The following is a 21401-nucleotide window of genomic DNA, read 5'->3' as shown; positions in this document are numbered from 1 at the left end:
TTCCCAAAGAAGTTAGATATGAAATCATGGTCAGGAGACTCGGGACCCATTCAACTAAAAAATTAATAGTTCACCAACCCACCATGTTCTGTTGACAAAAAGGACAAAAAGACGATTGTAGAATGAAAAACAAGAAAGGGAGAGCCACCAGGAAGACCAGAAACAAAGAGATGGACATGGATATGGAGTTGAAGAGCTTCATCAAGGTCTGGGTTTTAGCCATAACATGCTTATGCTACTGTTACTATGTAGCCGCAAGGTTACCAAAGGGTACGTTAAGGCTCCTCTCAATTCTCCCTGTCATCTACATCTTCATCGTTCTCCCCACCAACCTCACCTCACCCAATCTCTGTGGCCCTACTGCTTTCTTTCTGGCTTGGCTTGCTAACTTCAAGCTCCTCCTCTTCTCCTTTGATCAAGCTCCCTTATCACCACTCCCTCCCAAGCTTTTTCACTTCATCTCCTTGGCTTGTCTTCCCATTCAACTCAAGCAAAAAACACATAATCACACCAACCGATCTCCCCATTTCATGCCCAGGTCGTTGCTTCTGGCGATCAAGACCTTCGTTCTTGTTCTTCTCTTTCATATTTATAGCTACAGGCAATTTATGCATCCTTATGTCATCTTAGTTCTCTATTGCTTGCACGTTTACCTTCACGTAGAACTCGTCCTAGCCATATCTGCAGTCCCGGCTCGAGCCCTTTTTGGGTTCGAAATCGAGCCACAGTTCAACGAGCCTTACCTTGCCACGTCTCTGCAGGACTTTTGGGGTCGTAGATGGAACCTTATGGTCACTAGTATTCTGCGGCCGACCGTATATTATCCCGTACACCAGTTTTCAAAACGATTATTTGGGCCGACATGGGCATCGTTGCCAGCTGTCATAGCGACATTTTGGGTGTCGGGTTTAATGCACGAGGTGATTTACTTTTACTTAACGCGTGTGAGCCCCACGTGGGAAGTGACCTGGTTTTTTATCCTGCATGGAATCTGTGTGGCTATAGAGGTGGTGTTAAAAAAAGTGGTGAAGGACAGGTGGCAGTTGCATCGAGCCATTTCTGGCCCTTTGGCTGTGACTTTTGCAGGTGTGACAGCCTTTTGGTTATTTTTCCCTCAAATCACAAGAAATAGAGTGGATGAACAGGTGATATGGGAGTGCTCCATTTTGTTAAATTTCATAAAGCATAAAGTAAGCTCTTGTTTTTATTGCTTGATGCTGTGAATGGATTTAACCAAATTCTTTATTTGGAAAATGTAAATAAAAAATTAATTTATGAGATCTCGATTGCATATTTTCTTTTTATTTATTTTAAATCATAAATATCGTATAAAAATATTACATTAAAATATGTTGAGGGCCCATTCAACTGAAATATTAATATTTCACCAACCCATAATGTCATAATAAACAAATAATTAAATGAATGCGTATAGAAAGAAACAGAAAGCCACCAAGACAACCAGAGGCCACACAGATCAGCTCAAAGATGGAGATGGACATGGGCATGGAGTTGAAAAGTTTCATCAAGGTCTGGGTTTTAGCGACGACATGCTTAAGCTACTGTTACTATATAACAGCAAGGTTACCAAAGGGCGTGGTGAGGCTCCTCTCAATCCTCCCTGTGATCTACATCTTCATCATTCTCCCCACCAATCTCACCTCCTTCAATCTCTGTGGCCCTACTGCTTTCTTTCTGGTTTGGCTCGCTAACTTCAAGCTCCTCCTCTTCTCCTTTGATCAAGGTCCATTGTCACCACCCCCTCCCAAGCTTTTTCATTTCATCTCCTTGGCCTGTCTCCCCATTAAACTCAAGCAAAAAACAGATAATGACACCAACCCATCTCCCCATTTCATGCCCAGGTCACTTCTTCTGGCGCTTAAGACCTTCGTTCTTGTTCTTCTCTTTCATATATATAGCTACAGGCAATTTATGCATCCTTATGTCATCTTAACTCTCTATTGCTTGCACGTTTACCTGCAACTAGAACTCGTTCTAGTCATATCCGCAATCCCCGCTCGAGCCCTTTTTGGGTTCGAGATCGAGCCACAGTTCAACGAGCCTTACCTCGCCACATCTCTGCAGGACTTTTGGGGTCATAGATGGAACCTTATGGTCACTAGTATTCTGCGACCGACCGTATACCATCCAGTACGCCAGTTTTCAAAGCGATTAATTGGGTCGACATGGGCGTCGTTGCCAGCTATCATAGCGACATTTGTGGCGTCGGGTTTAATGCACGAGGTCATGTACTTTTACTTAACGCGCGTGAGACCCACGTGGGAAGTGACCTGGTTTTTTATCCTACATGGAATCTGCGTGGCTATAGAGGTGGCTTTAAAGAAGGTGGTGAAGGACAGGTGGCAGTTGCACCGAGCTATTTCTGGGCCATTGGCAGTCATTTTTGCGAGTATCACAGCCTTTTGGTTATTTTTTCCTCAGCTTACTAGAAATAAAGTGGATGAGCAGGTGATATGGGAGTGCTCCATTTTGTTAAATTTCATAAAGCAGAAAGTAAGCTCTTGTTTTATTTCATAATTCAAATTTTAGATAGATTGATTGGTTTTGGTCAAATTTGTTATTTGAAAGCTCTAAATAAAAAATAGATTTGGATTTGATTGATTAATTATTAATCATATCACATATTCTATTGAATTAATATTTTTTTTATTTCCACCACAAGTTCAATTTTATAAAAAAAACGAGTAGCACGAGTTACATAGATTTAGCATAATTAATTATTCGGCTTAGTAGTAAGTACATCTTAAAAAATTCAAAAGTTATCAGATTCTATTTCAATCTTTATTTTAAAAAAAATTATTATAATTATATATTATAAAAAAGTATAATAAATGTATATTTAAATAAAAAATTAATATAAATTCAATACAATTTGAACTTTTTAAAATTTATTTAAATAAATTTTAAATTCAAATTTTTTTTTACAATTAATAATATAATTGTCGTGTATATATTATTAAATTTTAATAAAAAATATAATAAATTTTGAATTCAAATACCGATTAATTTTTTTAAATATCAATAAATTTATATATTTTTTTATTTTTCTTAACTAACTTATATAATTAATGTAAATGATAAAAATTCTATCTATTTCAAATTTAAATATGATTGTAAATAACTAAAATATTTCAATGTACAATTGAAAAATCATTATTCACAATTTTTTTTATATAGAGTATATATATATTATTATTTAAAATTTATTAACTCAATTAATTTAAATTTATGTTAAATATATGAGAGATTTATAATTTAGTCTCTGAGTATTATCATTATTAACAAGTCAGTCCCTGTATTTTTAGAAACCTATTAAAATATTTTTATTTTTTATTTCCATCAACGAAACAGTCCTTCCGTCCTTTTTCTGTTAAAATTAGATAAAGGAGGATTGAGAAAATTTTTAAAATTTAATTTTATCCTTAAATAAAATTCCTTATTTAATTTTTGAATATTATTATTATTAATAAGTCAGTCCCTATATTTTTAAAAATTTATTAAAATATTTTTATATTTTTTCATATCTATTAAAACGTCGTTATCGTTTATTTCTATCAATGAAATAGTCCCTATCTTTTCTCATATCTATTAAAACGTCATTATCGTTTCTTTCAGTCAACGAAATAGTCCCTCCACATCGTTTCTTTCTGTCAACGAAATCGTCTCTCCTTATATTTTCAGAAATTTATTAAAACGTCCTTATCTTTTCTCATATCTATTAAAATGTTCTTATTGTTTCTTTCCGTCAACGAAATAGTCCCTCCTCCTCCTCCTCAAAAAAGAAGAAGAAGATGATGATGATGATGAAGAAGAAGAAGAGGAAGAAGAAAAAAAAGAAGAAGGAGAAGAAGAAGGAGAAGAAGAAGAAGAAGAAGAAGAAGTAGAAGAAGAAGAAGCAGAAAAAGAAGAAGAAGAAGCAGAAGAAGAAAAAAGAGGAAGAATTGATGAAGAATAAAAAGGAGGAGGAGGAAAAGAAGGGTGGTAATTTGGTCTTTTATTATATTTTTAATGGCAAAAATAAACGGAATGACTATTTCGTTGACGAAGATAAAAGATAAGGACGTTTTAATAGATTTTTAAAAATACAGAGACTGACTTGTTAATAATGGCAATACTCAGAGACTAAATTATAAATCTCCCTAAATATATTTATTGAAAGGTAGAAAGATATTTCTATATATATTCAAAGCTAAAAGTTGAGATATTTAGTTAAGGAATAAACAAAAGCAATCTGTACTATTTCATCAATTTTTTGAGTGTGACATTTTTTTTAGTTTAAGTTATGTGCCAAACACTGGATGAATGGAATAATGATTAATTACCGTAAAGTAATACTTCTTCTACTGTTTTTTAATTATTTTAAAATTATTATCTATTTTTTTTATATTATAATAATATTTAAATTAATTATTATAATTTTATTTAATTTTATTTTTTTAAAAAAATATTTTTTAATATTTAATAAAATTTAATATATTTAAGACGAGTATAATTAAAAAGTTAATAAAAAAATTATATTTTTTAATAAGTGTAAAAAGTTAAAGTAAATAAAAGTCATGAAGCCAAAAAAATATATAATTGATACTTGATGGTGTAATAGTTATAAATAAATTTGTATAGTTACATGTATTAGTTATTATAATTAAGCTTTATACTTAAATGTATTGGTTATATATATACATATAAATAAAATAAAAATTAATTTTATAATTTGGTTGAATTGTATATTCATAAAAATAATTTTTATTACAATAACTATTTATAAAAATATAAATATTTGAATACTAATATAATTATTTATTTATTATAGTTATAAGCGTAATATATTTTTAAGAAAGTCTATATGCTAAAATGAAAATATAAATTAATTATTTGAAAAAAATGTTTCATTTTACATAAATTTATAAAATGAAAATAATATAACTTTAAAATTAAAATTAAAATTAATTTTAACATAAATCAGTTTCAATAAAAAAAATAACCTAGAGTATTATTATTTCTTACCTAATCTGAGGTATTTCTAATAAATTTTGTTCCTATCAAATTTGAAAATCGAGTATTCAATATTAAAAGGGAGAACAAAACCCAATCACTCCCAACAATGGTCGGTTTAAACTATTTATTATTAAAATTGACCATTCAAAATGCGGTTTAAATATGTGTCAAGATCAGGGCCATTCAAAATTTATACTTTACCAAACCCATCATATCATGATAAACCAATAACATGAACACATGATGAGAGAAAGAAATAGAGAGCCACCAGGAAAACCAGAGACTAAACAGATCAGCTAAAAGGTGGAGATGGAGATGGAGATGGACATGGACATGGAGATGGAGTTGAAGAGGTACGTCAAGGTCTGGGTTTTAGCTACAACATGCTTATGCTACTGTTACTATGTAGCAGCAAGGTTACCAAAGGGTGCGTTAAGACTCCTTTCAATCCTCCCTGTCATCTACATCTTCATCATTCTCCCCATCACCCTCACCTCTGTCAGTCTCTGTGGCCCTACTGCTTTCTTTCTGGTTTGGCTTGCTAACTTCAAGCTCCTCCTCTTCTCATTTGGTCAAGCTCCTTTATCACCACCACCTCCCAAGCTTTTCCATTTCATCTCCTTAGCTTGTCTTCCCATTAAACTCGTGCAAAGAACAGATAATGACAACAACCCATCTCCCAGTTTCATGCCCAGGTTACTTCTGGTGATTAAAACCTTTGTTCTTCTTCTTCTTCTTCATGTCCATAATTACAGGCAGTTCATTCACCCTTACGTCTTCTTATCTCTGTATTGCTTGGAAATGTACCTACAGATAGAACTCGTCTTAGCCATATCTGCAATCCCGGCTCGAGCCCTTTTTAGGTTCGAGATCGAGCCACAGTTCAACGAGCCTTACCTTGCCACATCTCTGCAAGACTTTTGGGGGCATAGATGGAACCTTATGGTCACTAGTATTCTGCGACCGACGGTATACTATCCTGTAAGCGAGTTTTCAAAGCGATTAATTGGGCCGAAATGGGCCTCGTTGCCAGGTGTCGTAGCGACATTTGTTGTGTCGGGTTTAATGCACGAGGTTATTTTCTTTTATTTAACGCGTGTGAGTCCCACGTGGGAAGTCACTTGGTTTTTTATCCTGCATGGGATCTGTGTGGCTATGGAGGTAGCGTTAAAGAAGATGGTGAAGGACAGGTGGCAGTTGCACCGGGCTATTTCTGGGCCTTTGGCTGTGAGTTTTGCAGGTGTCACGGGCTTTTGGTTATTCTTCCCTCAGCTTACTAGAAATAGAGTGGATGACCAGGTGGTGTGGGAATGCTACATTTTATTAAATTTCATAAAGCATAAAGTAAGCTCTTTTTTTATTGGTTGATGCTGTGTTTAGACCGATGGATTTGAGATAAATCTCTTGTTTGGAAACTCTACATTCTAGAATATATTCTCTTTATATTTTAATTTTTTAAATGTTTTTTATTAAATTGATTTGATATAAAACATTTTTTTTTTAAATATGAATTGAAATCTACAGCTTCAAATATTTGAAATTAACTTGGATCACCTATATACATTATTTTTCAATATTTAACTCTATTTTAGACTTGTTATACCTCATGCATTAATTAAAATTTTATATTGAAAGAATTTTAAACTTAACATTAATAATTAATTAATAAACTTGGATCACCTAAATAATGCATGACCCAGTTGGTATTTCTTAAAAAAAAAAAAAAAACTAATTTGCAGAATTGAAGCGTAAAATTTTGAGAGCAAAGTCTCATGACTGCTTTCCTTTAAATAATATATATATAAAGAGAGAAACAGCGAGAGAAATTTGCCAGGAAAGTGAATGAAAGAAACAATGGAGGGAGAAGCCGAGAGGTTCATCAAGGCATGGATTATAGCCATAATATGTCTATGTTATTGTTACTACGCAGCAGCGAAAATCCCCAAGGGAATCCTCAGACTTCTCTCGCTTCTCCCCGTCGTCTACATCTTCATCATCCTTCCCCTTAATCTCACCTCAGCCCATCTCTGCTGCATCACCACATACCTCCTCCTTTGGCTTGCCAATTTCAAGCTCCTCCTCTTCGCCTTCGATCATGGCCCCTTGTCTCCACTCCCACCAAAACTTTTCCACTTCATCACTCTAGCTTCTCTTCCCATTAAACTCAAGACCAAGAATAACAGCAACCCATCTCCACAAACAAGCTTATTTACAAGGTCAATTCTACTGGTAGTTAAAATATTGCTCATGGCTATCATCCTCCATAGCTACAAATACAAACATTTGATGCACTCCTACGTCGTTTTCGCTTTATATTTCTCCCTCACTTACCTTCTAGTAGAAATTTCTCAAGCCATGTATTCAATCCCTGCTCGTGCTCTTTTCGGGTTCGAGCTTGACCCGCAATTCAACGAGCCTTATCTTTCTACCACACTTCAAGATTTTTGGAGCCGTAGGTGGAATATCATGGTGAGAAATATTTTACACCCAACTGTATATTTTCCTACACGATGTTTCTTTATGCCTATAATTGGTTCGTCGGGGGCCACGTTGATAGCTATCATGGCGACATTCTTAGTGTCGGGTTTAATGCATGAGATCTTATTTTATTATGTGATACGAGTGAATCCCACATGGGAGGTAACATGTTTCTTTATTTTACATGGTGTCTGCTCGGCCATTGAGGTGGCGGTGAAGAAAGTGGCGAAGGATAGATGGAGGGTGCCGGTGGTTGTTTCAAGGCCATTTACAATTGCTTTCGTTGCTGTTACGAGCTATTGGTTATTTTTCCCTCAGATATTAAGAAATGGGATAGATGATAAGGTTAGAAGAGAACTCTTAAATATTGTAGACTTCGTCAAAGGCACAAATTAAATGCTTAATCATCCTTTTTCTTTAATTAGGATATAATCAATATCTTGTAATGATTTTATATATAATCAATATATTTAGAGAGTTCTTATTATAATAAAAAAGAATTATAAAAATATAGGACTTATTATAATTTTTCAATAAAAATAATTCAGAGTATATAATAAATGTTGAATGCAGCGCAAATGAAATCTAGCGATCTTTAAAGAAAAATTCAAATTTGATTTTCAGAGAAAATTGTTGGATTGATAATCATGAATTCTGAATTCCCTAAGAGGGCATCAAAATCAAACAAAATGAAAGCTTCCCTTCTTCCGAAAAGCAACCAAAGCCAATAAAAGATGCATCTTTAAATTTTAACTATTAAAATTTTGTCACGCCCAAAGGGGTAGCAACTCAGAGCTCGATTGGATGATAATGGCTGCTCCAGCATACGTGAAACAAGGCGCCTATGATTTCGATGACGATGATGATGCGACCTTAGTCTTTAAAAGGATTAGCAACTCAACTTCTAAGCAAAATCAATTAAACCCCGCCTCTAGTTGTCATCTCTGAACTCCAATAGTCAAAGCTCATATGTCCAAAATGGTAAAACCACCAGTCCATCTTCCAAGGCTTCACCAGTGAAATCTCCATTCGGAAACCCTAAAGCATCAACTTCACCTGTGATTGCATCTTCAATGAAGTGACGGGTGGCAAATCAAAAGCATCAAGTTCTTTAGATGAACATAGAAACAGGCATCCAGACATGGTGCATCTAATGTTGTTAAGGAGGATATCAATTCTGTTAAACGTGAAACTAAATCAAATACTGCTGAAGATGATCCTGAGGATGTCGTGATTTGCCATTGAAACTTATAGATAAGGTTAACTCATCAGATCAGTCTTTTTCTGAAAAGCCTAGGCTTTCTGATATATCTACAACAACAAAAATTAAGCAAATGACAATCAAGGAAGATGATGATGCCTGTGACAATGTTGTACTTAGTCAGAGAAAGAAGATGGGCTCTTCATATTAGGTGAAGCCTACTTGTTTTTAATTTTATTTGTCAATCTACAGGTTGCAACAATGTTTTTTTTCTTTAATATTTGGAAAAATTAGTATTTTAGTCCCTTATGTTATAGTAAAAATAACTAGTTAGTCACTATTTTTTTGTCACTATTTTTTTTTAAAAAAAAACACCAAATAGAACAAAAACTCTCTTTTTTTTAGTCACTAAATAATGCCAGGCTAGACCTAAATGCATGACCTAGATGGTAGTTTTTAGAAAAACTAATTTGCATAATAAAAGCATAAAATTTGGAGAGCAAAGGCTCATGACTGCTTTCCTTTAAATTATTAACATATATAAAAAGAGTGAGAAATTTGGCAGGGAAGAAAGAAAAGTGAATGAATGAAATAATGGAAGAAGTCGCGAGGTTCATCAAGGCATGGATTATAGCCATAATATGCCTATGCTATTGTTACTACACAACAGCCAAAATTCCCAAAGGCATTCTCAGGCTTCTCTCACTCCTCCCTGTCGTCTACATCTTCATCATCCTCCCCTTCAATCTCACCTCCGTCCATCTCTGCTCAGCCACTACATTCCCTCTAGTTTGGCTTGCCAACTTCAAGCTCCTCCTCTTCTCCTTGGACCATGGCCCCTTATCTCCACCCCCACCAAAACTTCTCCAGTTCATCCTTCTAGCTTGTCTTCCCATTCAACTCAAGACCAAAAATAACAGCAACCCATCTCCACAAATAAGCTTATTTACAAGGTCAATTCTACTGGTAGTTAAAATATTGCTCATGGCTATCATCCTTCATAGCTACTATTACATACATCTGATGCACCCCTACGTCGTTTTCGCTTTATATTGCGCCCACACTTACCTTGAATTAGAATTTGTGCTAGCCATATTTGGAGTTCTGGCTCGTGCGCTTTTTGGGTTCGAGCTTGACCGGCAATTCGACGAGCCTTACCTTTCTTCCTCACTTCAAGACTTTTGGAGCCGTAGGTGGAATCTCGCGGTGACAAGTATTTTACGCTCAACTGTATATTTTCCTACACGATATTTCTTTAAGCGTATAATTGGTTCAACAGGAGCCACGTTGGTAGCTGTCATGGCATCATTCTTAGTATCGGGTTTAATGCACGAGATCTTGATTTGTTATGTGACACATGTAAGTCCTACATGGGAGGTAACGTGTTTCTTTGTCTTGCATGGATTCTGCTTGGCAATCGAGGTGGCGGTGAAGAAGGTGGTGAGGGATAGATGGAGGATGCCGGTGATTGTTTCAATGCCATTTACAATGGGTTTCATTGCTACTACGAGCTTTTGGTTATTTTTTCCTCAGATATTAAAAAATGGAATAGATGACAAGATTATAAGAGAACTCTTAAATACTGTAGACTTCATTAAAGGCACAAATTAAATGGTTAATTATATATATATTGTTGATATTTTGGTCCCCTTTGGTTATTTAAATTTTCTGACTAAATATTAGGCAAGAATATGGTCCACGTGTATTAAAGTAATTGGCCCTAGAAACAATTGAAAATGGCACTGAATCAAGATAATTATAAAGTAAAAATGAGTGAGTTTCATAGAAAAAAAAATCAAATATTTATGTTTTGAAATTGATTTGAATCATAATAAAGAAAGTTCATTTAAGAATTTCTAATAAATAATACCATAAAATTTTCTTGCTTATGTTACTAGAATATTTATAATCTGAGAAAGTTTTATTAATAATAAATTAACAGGGTATTCTCACATGAGGTGTTCTTCAGCAACAAAGAACGATGAGATTGCCTCCCTCGAAAAGAGACTAAACAAGATCGCAAGGTAGTATCAGCTAGACCATTCAGGCGTTAAGTCCCACTAAATAAGGTCATAAGGTAATTTTCGCTAGGTCATACCATAAGACAATTTTCGCCAGGTTATTTAGGCATTGATCCTACTAAACAAGGTCACAAGACAGTATCAACCAAACCATTTGGGCGTTGGCCCCACTAAGAAAGGTCATAAGGGAATTTTCGCCAGGCTAAACTACAAGATAGTTTTCGCCACGCTATTTGGGCGTTGGTTCTACTAAACAAGGTCATAAGACAATTTTCACCAGACCAGACCATAAGGCAATTTTCACCAGGCCATTCGGGCATTGACCCCACTAAACAAGGTCGCAAGGTAGTATTAGTCAGACTATTCGGGCATTAAGTCCCACTAAGCAAGGTCATAAGGTAATTTTCACCAGACTAAGCTATAAGACAGTTTTTTCAGGCCATTTAAGTGTTAGTCCCACTAAACAAGGTCACAAGGTAGTATCAGCTAGATCATTCGAGTGAGGTCCCACTAAAGAAAGGCCATAAGATAGTTTTCACCAGGTCAAGTCATAAGCCAGTTTTCGCTAGGCCATTCGGGCATTGGTTCTATTAAACAAGGTTATAAGTCAATTTTCACCAGGCCAGACTATAAGGCAGTTTTTGCCAGACCCTTCGACCGCTAATTCCACTAAACAAGATTGCAAGGCAGTATCAGCCAGACCATTCAGGCGTTGGTCCCACTAAGAAATGCCATAAGTCAATTTTTACCAGGTCAGGTCATAGGACAATTTTTACTAGACCATTCGAGCGTTGATCCTACTAAGCAAGGCCACAAGGCAAGCCAAACAACGAGGCAACTCTCGCCAGACCATGGATTTAGACGTTGATTCCATTAATCGAGTCGTCTACGCCAGACAGCTAGAAAGGTGAATATACCAGCCCCCTAAAAAGACAAAGGATGAAGGTGTCAGACAAAGAACTAGATCGAGTGAAAGATCCTCATTAACAAAGCCCCCTAAGGCATTCTACGATGGGAAGACAACAATCCGCTGGGTCATAGCCCCTGGTATTAATCAAATTCTTCAGTAAATTTTTCAAAAACTATTTTATAACTAAATAAGTGTTAAAAAAGATACGCTTTAATCTCCTTTCTTTTGCAAAAATGGTAGCAACAAAGGAAACACACAAAAGTATATGAAACATATATTACAAAAGATTACAAAGAGTCAAAAAAGGACTTGGATAAAGTCTCTAAGTCCCTATTATATCAAAACTCTCTATTACATCAGAATCCTTAAAATCTATCCCACCCTATAGGAGGAAGTTGTCTGAAAGGCCAAGAGAAGAGTTGTTTCTTCAACTACCTTCCTGGCCTTACCTTCGAAATAAATCTTATACAAACTAGTCCCTATTCCAAGGGTCATAGCGCCGAAGAGCCGCTATAGCCGGACTGGTTACAATCCACATAGCTAAACAATATGTTTGCACCTCTATAAAGACCTACTTTTAGTTGCTCTTTAAAGACCATGATAATATCCTCCACGTAAATTTGGTTACCCTTAGGAATAAAAGAAGAAGAAGGGTCTCCACTCCTCTCTCCCATGAGAAACTGTTGTGAGTCAAAAAGAAGAAAGAAGAGTTCTTATACAGTGAAATAGCCAATAAAGTTTCGAATGCGGCACAAAAAAAAAGGCTATCACAGGCAAGCAAAACAACGCTTACGACCTAGGTCATGCCACATGTCCTAAACCGAAAAGGTGCACAACCACCTTCGAACCTAAAGAATCGAAGATCAGCGGAGGGATTTATGATGTTATATATTATCCACCCAAAGTAAGCTATGAGTTGTCACTACAGAACATGGGCCACGTAGCAATGATCTAACAAGTGGAAAATGCGGTCCGCCATAGGAAAGTGAGACCGGACACTTTAACACTCAGATTATCATTGCGACTCGTCCTTCCCTGATAGGCCGAGTCTTGGCACAAAATTACTGTTATTAGGTGCAATCCAGTATATCCCCATTTCGCTTATGATCGTAGAATTACCAACCTATCAGCCGGCGGTTATCAAGCAGCTAGCCACATTATTGTCTGATTTTCAGAAAACACTATATTTGTCTCCATTTTCTTTTAATATAAAAAGGAAACAATCACAGAGACAAATGTACACTATCTCTAATACTACTTAAATTTTAAATAATCAATTACATTCTCTCTATTTTTCAAAATATTGACTTGAGTTTTGGAGTAGCTGCCCTAAGCACTCATCACTGTCTCACATTTCTTCTCTTATAGAATCCAGTCAATCACAATACGGTTTCATTCCGACCACGTCATGAATATAATATCAGAAATATTAATTTTAAAATTTTATTTCAAATAAAATTTTTTTATAAATTAAAATAAAATAAATTCCATTAATATAATTTATTTTTTTATATATAAAAAATATCTTCCAAACAAGGGCTATAAAAAAGTTACATATTATGAAAAATAACCTTTGTTAATTTATTTCCTCAACCTTTAATTAGCAGCATCTTGATTGAACATTATCTTCAAAATTAATTATCGAATATGCATAATATTTAATAAATTAATATGTAGCATAATTTTTTTCATTCTTATTTTTGTATATTTTTATATTATGTAAAAAATGAACTAATACGTTTAATTAAATATTTTAAATTTTAAATATTAAAATTTTATCTCATCTAACTTTAAGCTTTACACTTAAAATTCCAGATCAAATGAATAATTGAAAAGCTTATAAATGAGAAAAAGAAATTATTTTCATTATCAAACTCGTGGTTTGTTTTTTTTTTAATTTTTTTTTGAATTATATAAAATAACAATTTATTAGAAAATAATGGTTCAACCGAAAATGTCTTATACAATACAAGATCTATTGATGGGCTCAGAAAACGTACCAGGTGGAGCCCAAACAATAAGGCCCAGCAGCAAGAATGGAGAGCTGATGCCTGTCCCAGCTCTAAGCATACCGTAGAAATTTTAGGACATTATCTTAATATGATATATTTATGACATCATTAATTGCTATATCCATGCATTGGAAATTTGGATTTTTGAAAATCTACAAAATCAAGTAATTGAAGAAATAGATGCACTACATAAATTCAATTCCTCTTTCATTTCTTATCATAATTTTTTGTTTATTTATTTCTACCTAATAACAATACCCATTTCAATTGATGTTTCAGAAATTATTTTTAACCCACTTTATTTGTCATTAAAATAAATTAAAAAATATTAATTAATTTTTCAAATTTACCCTAATATAAATATTTATAATAATATATATTTTCAAAATATAAAAAACTGGATTTAATGGCGAAAAAGAGAAGAAATAGTGAGCCCGTGGTATTGGCCCAAAAACAACTTGGCAAGGGCACAAACACAAAATCAATTAATCAAACACTCGGGCTTTATCGGTATCGGTTCCTAAATTCAATACCTTGTTAAAAGATACAGAAATAAAAGAATACCCATTAAGAAAGGATTCGATCTGCTTCATCACCGCCTTGATCGTCTCCGGCGACGAAAGGTAGGTTTGTTTTGTCTGTATGTTTCTCGACACAGTTATTTCCGATTGAGCTTATTCAATTTTTATATATGTGTATATTTGTATATATGTTTTGTCTGCTTCTCACTAGAATTCTTATCTGGGGCTCTAATTGTGTGCTCAGTATGTCCCATTATCCCCTTCTTGCTCTGTGGTCTTGGCTTCTTATTTTGTTTCAATTTTTTCCTTGTTCCCAGCTCACTGAATGCCTCTGCTATATCAGCAGTGCATAAAATTGTTTTGTCTTAGCTTGAGAGCTACCTAACCCGAACCTGAACATGACCCTTTTCATTAAATGGGCTCAAAATTGATAGCCCTAATTCTGGCACCTATATTTGATGATCCAGTAATCGGGTAGCTTAGCTTAATTGGTTCAATCTGGAAGTTACTTTGTTATCTATATATTATTTGTTTGGTGGGGGGTGGTTTCTGGTGGATTGCCTTCGTTTTGGATTTAGCTAAGTTCTGAACTTGCATGCTCAATGTTATTTTTTTTTAGCTCTTTTTGTTTTTTTAGTTCATAGATGATTTCTGGTAAAGTTCAATTCAATCAATGTACCTGCTTAATGAATTGATTTAGATTTACCTTTTCCTTCTTTTCTTTTAGTTCGTAATTTTAACCTAGGTGTTCGCCTTGTAAATTGTTATTATTTTGACATTACTTCATTTTGGTTCTGAATACTTTGTATTTTCATTAGATATTTGATACATGCCAACACAGAGCTCGATTGGATGATAATGGCTGCTCCTGCATATGTGAAACAAGGCACCTATGACTTCAATGATGATGATGATGATGATGGGCCCCTAGTTTTTAAAAGGGGTAGCAACTCAACTTCTAAGCAAAATCAGTTAAACCTCGAAACAAGGAAGCCTCTATTGTCATCTCAGAACTCTAATGGTCAAAGCTCAAATGTCCAAAAGGGTAAAAACGCTGTTCCATCTTCCAAGGCATCACCAGTGAAATCTCCAATTGGAAGCCCTAAAGCATCAACTTCATCTGTGATGGCATCTTCAGTGAAGTCACTGGTGCCAAATTCAAAAGCCTCAAGTTCTTTAGATGAACACATGAAACAGGCATCCAAACATAATACATCTAATGTTGTCAAGGAGGATATCAATTCTGTTAAACGTGAATCAAATGATGCTGAAGATGATTCTGAGGATGATCTGCCATTGAGTTCTAGAATTAAGGGAACCAACAGAAGTGCACCTAATGTTGTCAAAGATGAAGATTCAGATGATGATAATACCCCTTTATCCAAGAAGTACATAATGAAGTCGAGTACAGGGACATTGGATAGTAAGCCCAACAACTCTAGCTTAAAGAAACCTTTGGCTTCGAAAATTCTAGAGAATGGTTCCATTATGAGGGACAAACAACAGAAAACATCTCAGCTGCCAACTAAGAGACCTATAGATAAGCCTAATTCATCCGATCAGTCTTCTTCTAAAAAGCCTAAGCTTTCTGATGTATCTACAACAACAAAAATTAAGCAAGTGACAGTCAAGCCAGAACAGAAGGCAGATGATGATGCCTGTGACAATGTTGTGCTTAGTCAGAGAAAGAAGATGGGCTCTTCGGATAATAAATTACCATCTTCCAAGCAAAATGCAACAAAAGTTGCTTCTTCTTCAGTTCAAAAGAAGAATATTAAGAACAAGAAACAAATTAAAAATGCAAAATATTCCAAGTCAACAAAAATGCAACCTAGTTCCACAGATGGGCAGAAAAAGTGGACTACCTTGGTTCACAATGGTGTCATTTTTCCACCTCCATACCAGCCTCACAGCATTAAGATTCTCTACAAGGGGCAGCCAGTTAATTTGACTCCTGAACAAGAGGAGGTATCTCTTCCCCTTTGTATTAGAGCGTTTCATTTGCAATTTTGCATGTTTGGATGGCCTTCATTCCTCTATTTCTGTGTCAACCACTTCAATTTCTCCAAGTCCTTTCTTCATATTAAGTGAAAGCTATTTGTTTTACATTGATTTTGCCAATCTGCAGGTTGCAACAATGTTTGCAGTTATGAAAGATACAGATTACATGCAAAAACCAAAATTTCTTGAGAACTTCTGGACTGATTGGCGAAAATTATTGGGGAAGAACCATGTGATACAGAAGTTGGAAGACTGTGATTTCACCCCAATATATGAATGGCATCAGCAGGAGAAGGAGAAGAAAAAACAAATGAGTACAGAAGTATGTTGCTGCAATTAGCACTCTTTGGAATTGACACTCAAAAACATGATAAATTTTGTCATTAAGCAAAGACTCTCATTACACTTCCCAAGCAACTTGATCAGACCATTCATGGTGTATGCTATTATTTTTGTTATGGCTAGAATGGATTTCTCCAGCTTCAATCTGTAATGAAGCATTATTTTACATTTTTTAGGACTTTCTACTGCTTTCAAAATTGTCAATCAATGAATTATGCTGTTTTGGTTATAAGCTCTAGATTCCCAGGAGTGCACAGTTTTTGGGCTTTATCACATTAGTATTGACAAATCAATATGTTTGTTTCTGTCTTCTTCTAGTAGAGAATCTTTCATATTATATATCTTTGATAATCAATATTACTGTTCATATAGGAGAAGAAGGCCTTGAAAGAAGAGAAGTTGAAGCAAGAGGAGAAGTACATGTGGGCTATTGTTGATGGTGTCAAAGAGAAGGTGATTAACTTATTATTATTCTTGTAAAAGAACCGCTGTTGCTGTTTCTACATGTCAAGGGTGTGTGTGTGTGTGTGTGATTGTATTTTCTGGTCAGATATCCTAGCAAGCTGTGGTTTTTATTGTGAACGTTTTTGTTTTTATATATTCTTTACTTGCCTAGATTCATCTCATTTCCTAGTCATTTCTGAATCCCAGGTAGGAAATTTCAGAGTTGAACCACCTGGGCTGTTCCGAGGCCGGGGAGAGCATCCAAAGGTACATCTTTCCCACCAACAACAATAATAAAGAGATTTTGCAATATTTTATTTGATGTTATTGCTTTAACTGAATTATACTTGTTTCTGAGTACAAGTTTTTTTAAGAAAAAAGGTGTGCATCACTTGTTAAATCTTGATACTTGTCAGATGGGAAAGCTGAAAAAGCGCATCCGTCCAAGTGATATTACCATAAATATTGGAAAGGATGCCCCAATTCCTGACTGCCCTATTCCTGGTGAAAGGTGATGTTTCATTTTCTTTCATCCAAATATGGGAGGCATACTATTTTAACATAAGCTGAAAAATTATAATTTCTTTGCTAAGCTGAAGTCTTTGCATTGCAGTTGGAAAGAAGTGAAGCATGATAATACTGTTACATGGTTGGCTTTCTGGAATGATCCAATCAATCCAAAAGAATTCAAATATGTCTTTTTGGCAGCCAGCAGTTCCTTGAAGGGGCAAAGTGACAAGGAGAAATATGAGAAGGCAAGAAAGTTGAAGGTGGTGACCTAAAGCTTCTGGCAGTTACCATTTGTGTATCTAAACTTAAGTCAACTGTTAACAATGAGTTTTGTTTGAGTGCAGGACTACATATGGAACATCAGAGCAGCCTACCAAAAGGATTTTAAGAGTAAAGATCTTACAAAGAAGCAAATAGCAGTTGCTACATATCTTATTGATAAGCTAGCTCTTAGGGCGGGTAATGAGAAGGTATAACATATTTAATCTTGCTTGATATGTGTTTATTTCTTTCTTCCTATAATTTCTTTTAGTGTTTGCACTCCTTTTCTAATAAGTGTGGTGCCTTTTGTGGCTTTAGTTAAATCCCTAGAGATTATTGTTAATTTGTATTGAAATTGTTCTGATGCAGTAGATTCCTTTTGAATAAATTTCATGCTTCCTTGTTGAGAGAACTAATTTTCAATTTACTTCTGGCCTTGAAATAGATTCCAGCTGCTTCATGGTATTTGAACAAAACAATAGGATTTTTTTTAAAAAAAATATTGGCCTCAATTTTTCATGGAATTCATGAAGACTTAGTTTATCAAGTATCAAATTCTGCATCAGATCACTAGCCATTGTTGCCTCCTAAGATTTCGATTCCTTTTTGTCTTCTTATCTTTGTGTCACTTTAGCTTGAGTTGGCAGAAGAATTTTCGGTTTCTATTGTGATAGTCCACAGGTGAATAAAGCTAATGGCTATTTATTTTTCTTTTATCAATATGTAGCAATTGTAGAATAATTGAGATCTTATGATCAAGATTGGGAAATTCTCAATTCCAGGCAACTGATTCAGAAATTTGCATCTTCTGAGATAATTGAGACCTGTTAAATATTTTCTACAACTAATTGGTGGTGATCACTAAATATTTTTGCGTTCTATGTTGGTTCTTAAGACTTGCCAAGTTATCATAACATGTTTGCTTTGGTTAGTTGTGGCGCTTGATATTATTGGGTTAACTTCCAAGCTGTCTAAAATATTCTCAGTGGCAATACAACCTGTTTGCATTTTCGGTCAATATAGATTCATGTTTTTCTCATATTGGGGTTATGCAGGATGATGATGAAGCCGATACTGTTGGTTGTTGTACATTAAAAGTAGCAAATGTAGAGTGTATTCCTGGAAGTTCTAATTTGAAGGTACTTTTTATGTCTCTGGAAAACCTATCCTTGCTTTTTATTGGATAACTGTGTAAATGAGCCTATTTTTGTTTTTGAAAATTCCTTTAGAAGATTTATATGTATCTTGGTTCAACTAAATTTTAAATGGATTATTTTGTTGATTTTTTATCCTTTGCAGCAACTATTAGTAATTCTACAATTTGAATATAAAAATGCAAACCTTCCAGTCAAGTATTAGCCTTGACACTTGCACTTTTGTTGTATTGTTTAGTTTGACTTCCTTGGAAAAGATTCCATTCGATACGAAAACACAGTTGAGGTTAAGCATGAGGTGTATGAAGCTATTGGAACTTTCCAGAAGGGTGAGAATATTATCCCAATATCAGGTTTCTTTTGGTTAATGGTTAGGCCTGATGGACTTGTTGTTTATCTCAGGGAAAAAGCAAACGGATGATCTTTTTGACAAGCTGGATACAACTAAACTGAATGCTCACCTGAAGGAACTTATGCCTGGCCTTACAGCAAAAGTTTTTCGTACATACAATGCATCAATCACATTGGATGAAAAGGTGAATTGCAAAATGGGGCTTGCTATCATTTTTAATAATGCTTATTGAATTTAATGGGTTATGGTAAAGTATGTGAGACAGCTTATACCATATTGTTGTGTTGGTCATAGTGAGATTTAATAAAAGGAATCCAAACATTCATTTGCTGAAGTTATATGGTGATATCTGAATAGAATTTTCATAGTAAGCATTTGTACGTGTTTGGTGATGTATGCATTTTGGCATAACAAAGTAAGATCATGATTGTTTATGCTGATTTTATCCTTCTGACCTATGGAGACCTGATGAAAAAATTTTAGTATTTTGCTGCTTTATGCTCTCTTTTTTCTGCCATCCGTGTGAAGTATATTTGTTGGTTTTGGTCCATCTTGACTTAGAGGCTATTTTTGTTCTGTTGACAGTTGTATGAGGAAACTGAAGATGGGGATGTCGCAGAAAAAGTTGTCATTTATCAACGAGCAAACAAAGAGGTAAAGCAGGCTTGGTGAACAACCTTCACGACTGGTGGCTATCCTTGTTTTATTTGACTTTAAACCCATGATTTTTGTTTCATGTGTGCAGGTTGCGATCATTTGTAATCACCAGCGTACTATCTCAAAATCTCATGGTGCACAAATGTCAAGGTTGACTGAGAAAATTGAGGAACTCAAGGTGATAAACATTTCTAATACTGTTCTCATTGTTGAGGAATTCAGTGATTTTGTACCTTAGACATTGGATCTTTGTTGGGTCACATGGAATTTTCTGGGACAAAACTCACTTTCCACTTCCATTTCATTTGTGTTTGCACCCTTGCTCGTGTATATTCATTGGCCTTGTACTTACCCTATGCTCGTAAACATCCTGGGACATTCAGGTTTCCATGAATTTGACCTGAGGAGCTATTCATGTTCTTGAAGTTCATGCTTCGAGTTGATTTTATTCTTGCAGGCCACCCTTAAAGAGCTGAAAATTGATTTGGACAGGGCAAAGAAGGGGAAACCCCCATTAAAGGATTCTGCTGGAAAGCGAAAGAGGAACCTGAGTCCGGAAGCGTAATATAACTTGAGCCTTTTGTTGAAGTATTTTATGCCTTTTTGTTTTTGTATGCTGTTTGACTGTGGTTCATCTATTGATACAGCATAGAGAAAAAGATAGCATCTACCAATCAGAGGATTGAGAAAATGGAATTGGCTATGAAGACCAAAGAGGATCTGAAAACTGTGGCTTTAGGGACGTCCAAAGTCAATTACCTTGATCCTAGGATCACTGTGGCATGGTGCAAACGACATGAAGTTCCAATTGAAAAGGTGCACAACTTATGCAAACTTTTTCTTGGGGACATTACGGTTCCATTGCTGCTGATCGAAACAAACTAAAAATTTCTTGCTTTCTAACTAGGGGGGGATGATGTTAAATGCTTGTTTTTGTTTTTGCAGATATTCAACAAATCTCTTCTGGCAAAGTTTGCCTGGGCAATGGATGTGGATCCCCAATTCAGATTCTGATCCTCCACTGCGACCACCTCCCAAAAAGGAAAAAGAAAACCAACCTAAAAAAGTCATAAAAAAGAGTACAATTCCTGTTCTTTCATCACCCTCATTACAGTTTATTTGAACATATATATTCTTTTCCTCATGTTCAAGCAGAAAAATTAATGTTGTATGTTCAATCTAATCTAATCATGTGGCGATTTGCCCTCTTCTTTATACTGTCTTTATTTGAGATCATTCAGTGATGGTAAAGAGTTGCAAAAAAGAATTATTTGCTTAGACTTTGAGGTACCTTGAGCTAACAATATGATAAAAAATAAACATCAAATTAATCAGACAAGTAATTTTTTGCTGGTTTTCCTGTTGATCTTCTCAAGATGTCAAATTTGTGATGGTTGCAGAAGTTGCCATCTGTCGATAAGAGTGAAGGTCAGTTGAAATTGTGCGTGTATTTGTGTATTTGGATTCATGGATATGGTTGGAGGTGAAATTTAGAATGAGTTTTGCAGATTAAATTAGATG

The 21401-nt window shown here is 34.9% G+C and overlaps 6 protein-coding genes across 6 annotated transcripts; all 6 read left to right on the top strand.

The window, feature by feature from the left end:
* The first annotated feature begins 74 nt into the window (after nucleotides 1-74).
* Nucleotides 75-1245, top strand: LOC122723194 (probable long-chain-alcohol O-fatty-acyltransferase 1). The gene has a single exon (XM_043954661.1). It carries the CDS (start codon nucleotides 123-125, stop codon nucleotides 1221-1223), a length of 1101 nt encoding a protein of 366 aa, XP_043810596.1. The 5' UTR covers nucleotides 75-122; the 3' UTR covers nucleotides 1224-1245.
* A 32-nt stretch (nucleotides 1246-1277) lies between these two features.
* On the top strand, nucleotides 1278-2626 carry LOC122723193 (probable long-chain-alcohol O-fatty-acyltransferase 1). Its single transcript, XM_043954660.1, has one exon. It carries the CDS (start codon nucleotides 1426-1428, stop codon nucleotides 2536-2538), a length of 1113 nt encoding a protein of 370 aa, XP_043810595.1. The 5' UTR covers nucleotides 1278-1425; the 3' UTR covers nucleotides 2539-2626.
* Nucleotides 2627-5342: 2716 nt separating this feature from the next.
* LOC122723360 (probable long-chain-alcohol O-fatty-acyltransferase 1) lies at nucleotides 5343-6425 on the top strand. The gene has a single exon (XM_043955430.1). It carries the CDS (start codon nucleotides 5344-5346, stop codon nucleotides 6382-6384), a length of 1041 nt encoding a protein of 346 aa, XP_043811365.1. The 5' UTR covers nucleotide 5343; the 3' UTR covers nucleotides 6385-6425.
* A 345-nt stretch (nucleotides 6426-6770) lies between these two features.
* On the top strand, nucleotides 6771-7890 carry LOC122723311 (probable long-chain-alcohol O-fatty-acyltransferase 1). Its single transcript, XM_043955107.1, has one exon. It carries the CDS (start codon nucleotides 6859-6861, stop codon nucleotides 7888-7890), a length of 1032 nt encoding a protein of 343 aa, XP_043811042.1. The 5' UTR covers nucleotides 6771-6858.
* Nucleotides 7891-9289: 1399 nt separating this feature from the next.
* Nucleotides 9290-10306, top strand: LOC122723310 (probable long-chain-alcohol O-fatty-acyltransferase 1). The gene has a single exon (XM_043955106.1). The coding sequence runs from the start codon at nucleotides 9290-9292 to the stop codon at nucleotides 10304-10306; it is 1017 nt and encodes a 338-aa protein (XP_043811041.1).
* Nucleotides 10307-14388: 4082 nt separating this feature from the next.
* LOC122723336 (DNA topoisomerase 1 alpha-like) lies at nucleotides 14389-21095 on the top strand. The gene is made up of 16 exons (XM_043955302.1): nucleotides 14389-14633; nucleotides 14978-16127; nucleotides 16288-16482; nucleotides 16875-16955; nucleotides 17154-17213; nucleotides 17363-17457; nucleotides 17560-17716; nucleotides 17801-17926; nucleotides 18773-18856; nucleotides 19110-19200; nucleotides 19274-19407; nucleotides 19809-19877; nucleotides 19969-20058; nucleotides 20338-20441; nucleotides 20528-20696; nucleotides 20826-21095. Exons 1-16 carry the CDS (start codon nucleotides 14575-14577, stop codon nucleotides 20892-20894), a joined length of 2733 nt encoding a protein of 910 aa, XP_043811237.1. The 5' UTR covers nucleotides 14389-14574; the 3' UTR covers nucleotides 20895-21095.
* Nucleotides 21096-21401: the final 306 nt, after the last annotated feature.

Source organism: Manihot esculenta, chromosome 3, assembly GCF_001659605.2.
Source record: "Manihot esculenta cultivar AM560-2 chromosome 3, M.esculenta_v8, whole genome shotgun sequence".
Lineage (NCBI taxonomy): Eukaryota > Viridiplantae > Streptophyta > Magnoliopsida > Malpighiales > Euphorbiaceae > Manihot > Manihot esculenta.
Note: the sequence above shows the minus strand (reverse complement) of the source record. Positions and strands in the feature narration are given on the sequence as shown.